The sequence below is a fragment of the Thunnus thynnus genome, chromosome 13 (assembly GCF_963924715.1).
Source record: "Thunnus thynnus chromosome 13, fThuThy2.1, whole genome shotgun sequence".
Taxonomy (NCBI): Eukaryota; Metazoa; Chordata; class Actinopteri; order Scombriformes; family Scombridae; genus Thunnus; species Thunnus thynnus.
The window spans coordinates 23,345,974-23,358,017 of record NC_089529.1 but is presented as its reverse complement, the minus strand read 5'-3'; the positions used below and the strand labels follow the sequence as shown (position 1 = coordinate 23,358,017).

Below are 12,044 nucleotides of genomic sequence, written 5' to 3'. Positions count from 1 at the left end.
CAGCTTCAGCAGTCTGAGTTAGTCATATCAAGTGGATATCTGACACATTTACAGTCTTTTTAGCATCAAATTCCCTCTTTGTGTTTCCTCGGACAGTGTTTCCCTGTTGAGCTGTGGTGGAAGTATAGTAACAAAAAGAGGGACTTTGGCACTAAAAAGACTGTAACGTTGAAAGATATCTACTTGATTTGACTCATTTGGACGCTGAAGCTTCATATTAGCTTCAGATAAACTTTTAAATACATTTTTGCACAGAAGGAGGACTGTGGATTTTGTCCACAAAGTCCACAATGGATCCCTCAATGGTCAGTGAACAGCAGGAATGATTACAGCAAGAAAAACCTGTTTCAATGTTCATTTTGGCTCCTGACTGTTGTTTTAAGACAGACTTTAAAGTCCCATATTTGACCATGATTGACTTTCCAAACTAGTTGTGATGTTACAAATCCTGCTTATAAATTCTGCACATATATCAAAATATAAAATGCACTTTAACTTTCAAAATGCATGCCGGAAACAGTCGACTACAGGAGGTTAGAATGAGGTTACACCAAATACTATGTACTATATTAGAACATCTTATAACATCTATTACTAAAAGTTCATCTTAGAGCATCAGAAATGTCCAGTGGCTGTAGTAGGGTAATACGTCAAAAAAAATATATTTACCAATGATGAATGCAGTTTTGTATCACCACCTGTAATATCAGCTTAGCCTACGCAACAGTGAAAACAACAACCAGGGGGTGTGAAGGAGTGTTTTATTAAGCACTTTCTGTAAGGCAAAAATACATAGCAGCTGCTGAGCAACAAACCATTGATTTCCCTAAATAAATATGATGCTTTAACAGTTATTTCTTTATTCAGTAACACGTCCTTATTTGAGATGTACAATTCTGACCTGAATATCCTACTTACACAACCTAACAGTGTTACTACATTAAGTAAGACCTGTGAGGTACCTGGTTGTTTTTGTTTTACAGGTCTATGTGATAATCATACGACTAACCGATACGATATGTTGCTATACATCCAAAAATATGAAATCACAAGGACTTGAAATGGAAAGGACATTGACAAACGTAGTAGTATATGTAAAATGGTTCACAAGGACAACAATCACAATCACAACATCTATAAAGAGCTCTAAAGAGAATATTAGAGCAACGGTAACATTTTTCATTCCAGGATTTTCAGTGATTCTCATTGGCTCATTATTCCAGTTTTATAAACTCTTGGACTTGTCCTGGTTGTTCATGTACTTCTGGTAAACTACTCCCAGCGTGGTCAAGAAGTTTCCCATGAAGAGCACCATGTAAGAGCAGCCGCACATGACAACCTAGAGCACAGCAAAATAAAAACAGTGCTAAAATATTTAGGCTTCAAAGTAAAAAAGATTTACTGCAGCATACAAGACTAAAATTCCAACAATCATCCACAGTTTGGATATTTGCATATTTTATATTAACGTTAATAACAACAGCTTTTGGGCATTGCATGAAAAGTTTAAACATAAGATGAGACATGAATCAGTAAAATAAATGTATTGAATTTAATGAGTAAAATGTTACAAAGTTAACATTGATGACAAAGTTCTTGTACAAACCTGCCACTCTTTGCACTCCGGGAGCTGGAACATCCTGAAGAGTGTTATGCTGTTATAGAGCTGCCAGAACTGTAAGAGGAGAAGAAGTAGGTCAGAGGGGCATTTTGTTAACTGGTTCAACAAATAGTTTGGTAGTAGGGAAACTGTATCTCAGCCTTCCTTTGTGAGATGTATTGTATACAAATAAAGATCAAATAGTTCAAGCACATAAAAAATGAAGTTCTTATTTTCATATCAGACGGGCCACCTCGGTTGAGTTTTAAGAAGCAACTCAAAACCTTCTATGACCTTTAATTGATGTTGTTTTACCCCTATGATTTTATCCCTTCTCTGGAATTTGTCTTTTACTCCTTTACTATGTCTTAACTGATATTTATCCTGTTTAATATGTATGTGTGTGTGTATATGTATGTACATGTTTATGTATGTATACATATGTATATATATATATATATGTATGTGTGTGTATCTATGTGCTTGTGCATATGTATATATCTGTATCTATGTTTTACATTTCTTTTGTAAATCACTTTGAGCTGCATTTTATGTCATGAAAGGTGATCTATAAATAAAGCTTATTATTATTATTATTACTTTGTATTATAAGTATTTTTACTCAGGTTTTAATTTAAATATTAAATTTTTTTTTTTAATCTAAATTTAATTAGTTTCTACTAGGCATTGATAAATCCACGTTTGTTTGTTTTTTCAAAATAAAAAACTCAACTCAACTTAATGTAAGAAAGCGGTTAAAAATATTAAGAGATGATACTCACGTGACCAAAGAACAGGAAAGGCAGGAGGAAGGTGAGGCCTCTCCACATCCAGGACTGGAAACCCTCTGAACAGAAGGAGAGGAGGGAGGAGAGTCACTGAGCTGGGATTAACTTAATCTATCATTATAGGATATTTGTCATGCATAAGAATACATGGACATGACAGATAATAGAACGTAGTACTGTCGACATAAATACAACACAACAGCAGTTTCGATATGACTCACCGACTGTGAGGTCCATGTTATGTCTTTCTCCCAGAGCTCTGAGTCTGTACAAACAGCCGCTCTGGTAGTAGTACTGGAGAAACTGGACAAAGCCTACTTAGCAAACAGAGCAGAGAAAAGAAAAGAAGAGGAATGACATCATTGTTTGTTGAGATATGAGTCATAGTTGTGTTATCTGACTTATTCATGTGCAAGACTATTGACACTGAAACTGTACAAATGTTACAAATACACACTGCAAATGTGTCAAAATAAGTATATTAAAAAATGTCAGTATGCGTGATATGACATAATAATAATTACACAGTTTGTTTTCATGAGAAATAATGAATACTTTTGCCTCTTCAGGACTAAAAATATCCTTAAAATGGGAACAATGTGAGAAGAAAGAAAATCACTTTATCTGGAGTGATGAAGTCTGGAGCACACAATTATTGTTAGAGCCTTTTAGTAAAGACACAAAGCATTTCTGCAGCGTGGAAAAAATCTTTTCACTCACAACTGATGTCTACACTCGCTCTATGCCAGTTAGTACATAGTGCATATTTCATAATGTTAAGTAAGTAGTTTGAAACTGGGACACAGCTTGAATTTCTTACTTTGGTATAGACAATATGTTAGGAACTGGTTCCTAAACATCTGGTAGAGAGCACCTTCAGGCCTGCGAACAAAGACGACATCTGGTTAGAATGGAGCTTCGCTGTTAAAAATCTCAAACCCCAAACTTTTATATTTAAGCAGATCATTTTTTTTTTGACATTTTTGGCTTTATTTTATAGTTGAAAGTGCTAAAAGAGGCAGGAAACATAGGAAAAGAGAGAGGTATGACATGCAACAAAGGTGCACGGCTAGAATCGAACCGTGGATGTTGCTGTTATGTGGTTTGCATCTTACCAATAAGCTACAAGGCGCCCCGTAACAAAAGTATTTTGATGGAACCAGTCACTGTGTACTTATACGAATGTTATTATATTTTGTAGAGAGTTGTGGTGCAAGTATAAAACTGCTGAGGTGCTTCCAGACACTGACTAGTTGCTTCTACATCCATCACTCAACAACATTGAGTGTTGAATGGGTGGAATGCATCATAAAATAGAGGAAATAGTTTAAAATATGACATAATAATCATTCGTCCAGACCAGATTATCAAACTTTGAAGCTGATGTTGCTCTAAGATAATTTCTCTTCATTGATGTGTTTGTTCACTGCTGGTGAAGAAGTATATAATCCAGGGAACTTTAATACCAGTACAATCAGCTCCTGTGTCGTTTGCGGTTTCTGTGGTTGCCATGGTTACACGGAAAGCCAGGAAAAGTAAGTTAAAGAGCAGCAGCAGTCACTCTCTCTCTCCTTTCCACTCGCGGTCTGAAAGCGCCCTCAGTCTAAAGTAAAGTAGATTAAATCACTCACCAGGTGAGCATGACTCCAGACAGGAAGGTTGACACATAGTGATGAAACACCCACCAGCCTTTGATCCTGAAACAACATACAGGACTGACAGTAAGGGATACAGGACTGTGCTGTGTGTAGTAGACAGGATACCATCAGGCAAGGTATAGATACAAGCTAGGTCTGTATGACATGACCCGTAAAATATGAAGAGAAATGTAATGAGGAATGTACTCAGAGTCACTTCATTAGAAAGGGGCTCAAACGAAAGACTTCAATAAAGGGTTTTGGCTGAGAGTTCAAAGTGCTTTTTCTATATTACATGTCCCCGAGGAAGCCTTTCTGTAGCCAGTTTAGCTGTTATCATATGTTAAAAACAGTGGAAAGTAAAGTAAATTTGTTCCAGACCTTGAGCCGTTACTGATGAGGATACTCTCCCGGATGGTGAGTGTACAGTAATACCACACCAACAGGAAGTTGAAAAGGGCATCTAAGGCTCTGAGAAACAAGAACAAAAACAGTACGTAAGGAAGTTAAAGAAAAACAAAACACAACCAAATCCACACATATGATGGAAATAATTCAACAAACACACCCATTCATCCACACTGTCTGTCTGCAGTGATGTGATGCAAAGTATCAACGCTGGAACTGATCAACCACATATGGTAGTCACGGTAACCAAATTTAAGAGTTCACTATCAAGCATTTTTGTTCATTTTTGCCCATTTTTGTTCATATCTGGAGACATTTACATACTTTAATTTACATCACCTAACCCTAACCCCTAACTCCTAACCCACTTACATACTTTAACCCTAACCCTAACTCCTAACCATAACAAGTCAACATAAGTCATTGAATAAGTTAATTAATAGTAATTTGTTAAAGTTCAGCTAATAATCATTTGGTTTAATTGATGTTGATGTAAGCGTGATATTTTGTAAAGGCAACATTATTTAAGCTTCCTGTTAAAACAGTGAAGTAGGTTACTGTCACTTTAAGAGATATAGCTCCCTTTTGTTTTACTGGGGTGAACCTCCGAAGAGTTGAGGCTCCAGTAAGGACCGAGCCACACGGTTTTCTTACCGTAGTCCAGTTTGCTGATTAGGAGAACTTGGCTTTGAATACTCCTCTAAGAAGATACTAAAAACTGTGGAATAAATACTTGTTTTATCATTTTTTAAATCGGAGTCCTGTGGAAGTTTTTCCTCTTAAAGCTAACGTACATGAGTTAGGCCCTCGTTGAGCTTCAACCAGCCACAGTATGTTTGAGGTTGTGTATATATATTCTATCATGAATATACTAAGAGGTAGCTTGGTGACTTAATACTGGAACGCTGATTTAATCATTTTGTTTGGACATTCACTTAGTTTCAAGAGCTAAGTCACACTGAGTGACATGTTTCTACATTATGATAAACATGGTCACTAGTTACACGATCCTGCTGCTGGAAATATTCACTAAAAAAACTAAACAATTTGCTCCAGTTTGAGTAACATTTTCTAAAATCTACAGTGCCAAGCTGCTGTAGGAAATGACTCAGCATTTTTAAAAATATTCATGACCCCTTTATAAAGATTCAATTACTTTAACAAGTTCAACTCTGTAATTTCAGATTTCAAAGAGCTTAACGACCTCTTGAAATGAAAAATACTCCAAGGATAAGGAGACACACACACACACACACACACACACAAATACATACATAGGATATAATTTATATATATATAATTAATATATATGAATCTTAATGTTGAGTTAATGTTCGTATTGTTGTTAAATCGTATTTGTTCCATTGAATTGAATTAAAATCTTCATCGCTCTACTCCCACAATTTGGATTCAACTTCTGCAAATGTAGACAAGATGTTGGGAAATCTTACCTGTAGCTGAACAAAAAGCTACATGTGAAGGAGAAGAGGAAGAGGATGACCGTGAGGACCAGTTTAAATTTCTCATATTCATCTTTGTAGGCAAATCTGTTCGGTGGAGCAAACAGAAATGATGTTACTGTGATGTCGACATGAATGTATTTTGAAAGACCGTGATGAAAGGTGACAGTCAGTGTGACTTACTTGGACTGTTTATTGAGGAGTGTTACGTTGACGTTTCCTAAAACAAGACTGAGGTATAACCTAAACAGGAAAAAAATCAATTATACAAAATGATAACATCTTATACAATTTTGTCATTTAAAAGTATTACTGGTTTCAAATTAAATGTGTTGCTTCATTAGCCCTTGTATCTGACCTTTTACACAACAACAAACTGTCGTAACACATTAACTGTCCCAGTACGACTGCTTTTGCAAGATTCCTATGTTAGCTGTATTATGGGAACAAAAAAACTGACAATTCATTGTGAAACTCCCTTTCGTCATCCAAATACACAAAATGAATCATATGAAAGAATCAAACCCGTTCTTCTTTGGCAGAAAAGCTTCCATCTCCAAGAAAGCGTTCGCTCTGTCTTTGATGGAGTCCTCGATTTCGGAGATTGAGTCCAAATCCTCTGGACTTAATTTTGGTGTTGGGTGTTTTTGTTTGCATCTGATCATAGAAAAATAAAAACATTATGACATGTTTATAACGCAGCGCAGACTCTGCACTGTGGCCCCTATCACTGATCTCCACATAAATCCCTCACTGGGCTTTTCACCCATCAACACTGATGATAAAGTCCATTTAAATGCAGGACCAGGTTACTGTCACATGCACAGCAACACAGCTAGTTACAATTTAAATACAATATAAACAAAACCACTTAAAACCACTTAGAGCTCCAACAACTAGTCGATTAATCCATTAGTCAATCGACAGAAAATTTAATTATTTAGCTAACTGATTAATCATTTTTTAATCTTTTTTGAGAAAAAAGGTCCATATTCTCTGGTTCCAGCCCATATTTTCTGGTTTGTTTAGTCTTCACCGATTGTAAACTGAATATCTTTAGATTAATGACTCTTGGCTGGAATAAAAGACATTTGAGGACGTCATCTTGGGCTTTGGGAAATGACTAAGCGATTAATTGTGAAAGAAATCGACAAATTAATCGATAATGAAAATTACTGTAAGTTGCAGCCCGACTACCACTGCACTCACTTTAACTCAGCATCCTTATCTTCTATAGAGAAATGCATCCTCTCATTACCCCGACAATCTGAGGACACATCATACTCATCACTAAATGCTCAAATTTATGTTATTTGTAGAGTAATTTCATACAAAAGCAATCAAAACCTGTAATGAACAGCTACCCTGTAAACATGTTTGAGAGTGATATGATTGATTTAATGGATTTTACAGGAGAAACGGTAACAGGCATTGAAGTAATGTAGTATAATGTACTTCACTGAATCCCTGATCAAATACCTACTCTTCCAGTGATCCAGTGAGCTCTTTCAGTTTCTTTCTCTGGCGTGTGATTGCACTGGAGCAGCTGTCTTGCAGTTTGGTGACTTCCTCGAGCTTCTGTTTATACAGACGATGAGTGTCCTGGAAGTGAAAAAAGATGCAATCAGCCTCTTCAACAATAATACCCCAACAGGCACTGGCGGCCTCTGTCAGTGGCTGAGATTTATTGTGTGAATAATGAAAGATTTATTGTTAATACCAGAATAACTATTTATAGTGGAAGTAACTTGATCTTGTTTTTTGTAATTGTTTGTCTTTTGCCATTAGACTTTTTAACCTTCATATTGTTCCCCACAGTTTTACTTGTGTCGCTGAATGTCACAGACACAGAGGTTTACTGTTTGCCCTTCAATGAGCATGTGAACTGAGATGACAGCTGATCATGTGATGGCATCCGCAATGAGTGATGCTTTGAATTTTGAGCGCTCTGGTGCATTAAATCAAGAGCTTTCTCTGACGTTAACTGTCTCAGCAGTCAGCAGTGTTCCAGCAACAATAGTGAAATGTAACTATGTGTGTTTACTCAAGTAAGAATTTAAGATACTAAAGTGTAACCTGTATTGGCACCAATGCTGACCTGATAAAGCAGATCAGGTATCAGCCAAGATATGACGATTGATCGAAGATTTCTTGGTCCATATCAACATAAAATTAAGTATTTCTACAGTCAGTAATATTCATTTAGTCACTGCAGCCTGCCAGATTAAGCTATTAGTCCCTGGCCTCATGTTACCTTACATAAAAATGATTCAAATGCAGTGAGGCTTGCAGAGTTTAAATTTGGGGAAAAGAGAGTACTGGTATCAGCAGATATCCTGAGTTGAGCTATCAATCGATATTAGAAGATAAAAAGTTGGATCAGGTGCATCACTACTTCATTTCAGAGGAAATATTGTACTTTTGAATGCTCTGCTAAGCAGCTATAAAGACTAGTTGCTTTTAAATTAAGATTTTACATACAAACATATGATTATCCTCAGGGATATGACATGTTGTACATTACATGACTCAGCAGTATGTCAATTAATTAGAAAGAGCTCCACTTCAACTAGCTACAACATTAGACTGTGGCTTACACAGTAATGAACAAGTAATAATAATAATAATAATAATAATAATAATAATAATAATAATAATAATAATAATAATGATATACCTGCAAATCAACTTTTACTTTTGATAACTTAGTTTTTCTAATAATACTTTTTTACAGCAACAGCACACTTTTAAATGCAGAACTTTTAATTGTAACAGCTTTTTTTTTTTTTTTTACATTTTAGTATGTGAGTACTTGTTCCAGTGGTGGGAAGTACATTTACTCAAGTACTGTACTTAAGTACAATTTTGAGGAACTTGTACTTTACTGAGTATTTCCATTTAATGCTACTTTATTCTTCCACTCCACTACATTTATTTGACAGCTTTAGTTATTTTCAGATGAAGATTTGACACAATGGATAATATAACAAGCTTTTAAATACAACACGTTGTTAAAGATGAAACCAGTGGTTTCCAACCTTTTTGTTTTTTTTTTTTTACAAAAAGCAGTGTGTAGTCGGCGTCACATTTCACATGTCTATGAGTTGTTAACAGCTCTGGTGCTGCTTCACTTGTAATGGAGTATTTTTACATAATTGGTTTGGTACTTTTACTTAAGTAAAGGATCTGAATACTTCTTCACCCACTGACTTGTTCTATTACTACTCACATTTCCCAAAAACTCGACAGTAAACTAACCATTTTCGCTACAAAGGCACTCTTAAATATTTAAACTATATCATGGCTACTTGATGACAACACAATATAGTCCACGTATGTATTTTGTAAGACGGATTTCTCGTTTAAGCCAATAAGTTAATGGTTTAAAGATAACTGGGAACCGTTGTGCCTCCCCTGAACAGTGCCGTACTGTCTGGGACAACGTGATAACCGTCCCGGTGGGGTTAGTGGTAGTAATCGACACTAGTTACTTAATTCCGTATTACTTTTTTTTTTCTTTTGTCTGTCACAATACAATTATTATAGCGGCTGTGGGGTGAACCAACTGTCGCCTCTGTGTCCCCACCGCTTAATTTTTTCCCACCCGTATTCTGTGAAGACCCGCCCTACTCTGCCTCTGATTGGCTAGTACTCGTTGCCTTCGTTGGTTAGATTGGTTAGTTTTAGCCATGAGGAATACGATTGGTTAAGATAAGGGTAGGCATATCAGGCTCAGAGCCAATCAGAGGCAGTGTAGGGTGGGTCTTCGCAGAATGCGGGTGGAGGTTACAACAAAAATAACGCATCCCGATCCCCACCCACTCCGGCTGATAACGTTAGGTTTACCCGGGCAGGGCACCTACATAGGTAACGTGTCACACCGCAGTGACTGTTCAACTTACCAGAATCTGTTGGTAGTCCTTCTCTAAATCCTCCCATTCACGTAAACATTCAGATACACCCGCTGGACTGAACAACATTTTGCGTTCAGACGCGACGAGGAAAGCTCCTGGAGTTGTGTAATGTTCAAGCCCCGGTGTGTGCAACAGTTGGTCTGTCGAGGAAGACACGCTACTTCCTGTCTGAGCCTTCACTATAAAAGCCTGAGTGACAAAGTGACATGCACTGTCATCATGAACATTTAATGCAAACTGTGATGTGGAAGTGTTTTTTTGGGAAAAGTTCTGAGACTGTTTAGTTTTAAAACATGTCTGGAGAGAATATTTAAATAGAACAGTTTATTTTTATATGTATATAAAATACTCTTTGAATAATAATTTGCGTCTAATATGGTTTTTCCACAAGAAAAAGTCCAATTACTTAATTCAGTTTTAATTCTTAAAATTACATCTACTCCTTGTCCCTCATTTAATGTAAATATTGTGTGTAAATATTTTTCATTTAAAAGGTTTTAACTGCTGGATCCAAGATGTCTCCTACTTCATTGGTTCTCAACCTTTTTGGTGTCAAATTGTGAAAACAACCTTCTATTGTCAAACTTTGCACAAATATCATTCTGCACAGTGAAGCTCAAACATTCAACTGAAGGAACAAGGATAAAAACACATTTTTGACAGGAGAGAGACTTTAAAGTCAAGTAAAATATCATTTTCATTATCAGTTAACCTGCTGATTATATTTTCAATTCATCGATTAATACGTTTGTCTATAAGTCAGAAAATAGTGAAAAAGGCCCGTTATAGTTTCCCAGAGTCAAAGGTTATGTCTATAAATGTCTTGTTTTGTCTGACCATCAGTCAATAACCCAGAGATAATCAGTTTAACGTAGGGCTGCAGCTAACGATTATTTTCATTATAGATTAGTCTGTCAATTATTTTCTCAATGAATCGATTAGTTGTTTGGTCCATAAAATGTCAGAAAATGGTGAAAAATGTTGATCACTGTTTTCCCAAAGTGCAAACAAGATGACTTCCTCAAATGTCTTGTTTTGTCCTGACCAACAGTCTATAACCCAAATATATTCAATTTACTGTCATAAAAGAGTAAATAAACTAGAAAATATTCACATTCGAGAAGCTGGAATCAACAGAATTTTGACTTTTTTTTCTTATAAAGTGACTCAAAACGATTAATTAATTATTAAAATAGTTGGAGAATAATTGGCAATAGTTGGCAACTAATCGATGAATCAACTAATCGTTGCAGCTCTGCTATAATGCATAACAAAGACCAGAATTAAATCTTAAAGTTTGAGAAGCTGAAACCAGATAATTTTTGGCATATCTGGGAAAAAATAACTAACAGTTTAATTTGTTTATCAAAATAGGTGCTGATTAATTTTCTGTCAATCAATTAATCAACTAGTTGTTACAGCTCTACATTCATCATTTATTTATTACTGGAAACTTCACATATGTTGAATTGCTTTCTTGTTGACAAATTGCCCAATTTTGCAACTGGGAATGCAACCAACTGAAGTCTTTATTTTACCCATAATTTTTTTTTTTCCAGAAAGATTTCTAGGAAATTATGAGAATAATGAAACATAACCTTTTAGTCTGGGGTGGCATAATTAATCTTGGTTGAATATTTCGTACAGTTGTTTTTTTTAGTTTGTAGTTTAGTTTTTTGTTTGTTTTTTTAAAATTTAATTTTAATTGGATTTTTTCATTTGATATATTGCTATTACTTTATTTCCATGTGTTGTTACATATTTTACTATTATAACTAAATGCCATTTGACCCTATCTATCATTTGTAACCATGTTGTAATTATGAGAGAAAGAAAAATAAACTTGAGTTTCGTTTTGCATTACTGCAACCAGTATATCCAAGCACACAGCATCTTTACAGATTAATTACTTTACATACTTTTTCAAAAATACCTTATATTAGCAGTACTGTTATATTCTCCATATACAGTACATTGGCGTGATTTTAATTAGTTGAGTTAAACTGAGCGAGTTAAATCAACTGTGCTTTTATTCTCAATAACGTAATAACCTCCGGTAAAGTAACGTCAGTGTACTTTACAAAGCTGTCAAGTCCACGACTAATATCCCTGCGTGCTACGTGCTCATTGGACGTGCTAATTAGCAACAACTTCATCCAATCAGATCTCTCGTTGGTGATCTGGAAGATTTTGGTTGCTTGTTTGAACAAATCAGCACGAGCATCTTTAAACAACTG

General features: G+C 35.6%; 1 protein-coding gene across 2 annotated transcripts; it reads right to left on the bottom strand.

Moving 5' to 3' along the window:
- Positions 1-749: 749 nt before the first annotated feature.
- On the bottom strand, positions 750-9,982 carry tmem120aa (transmembrane protein 120Aa). Of its 2 annotated transcripts, none has more exons than XM_067608726.1 (12): positions 9,796-9,982; positions 7,377-7,495; positions 6,419-6,550; positions 6,077-6,136; positions 5,885-5,980; positions 4,407-4,496; positions 4,020-4,085; positions 3,209-3,270; positions 2,610-2,705; positions 2,383-2,447; positions 1,607-1,675; positions 750-1,339 (listed from the first exon to the last, which is right to left on the bottom strand). In XM_067608726.1, the coding sequence occupies exons 1-12, from the start codon at positions 9,871-9,873 to the stop codon at positions 1,226-1,228; spliced, it is 1,047 nt and encodes a 348-aa protein (XP_067464827.1). In that variant the 5' UTR covers positions 9,874-9,982; the 3' UTR covers positions 750-1,225. The 2 variants fall into 2 exon arrangements, with proteins under 2 accessions (XP_067464827.1, XP_067464828.1); XM_067608727.1 differs by having other exon boundaries at positions 2,610-2,702; positions 9,796-9,981.
- Between the last annotated feature and the right edge of the window lie 2,062 nt (positions 9,983-12,044).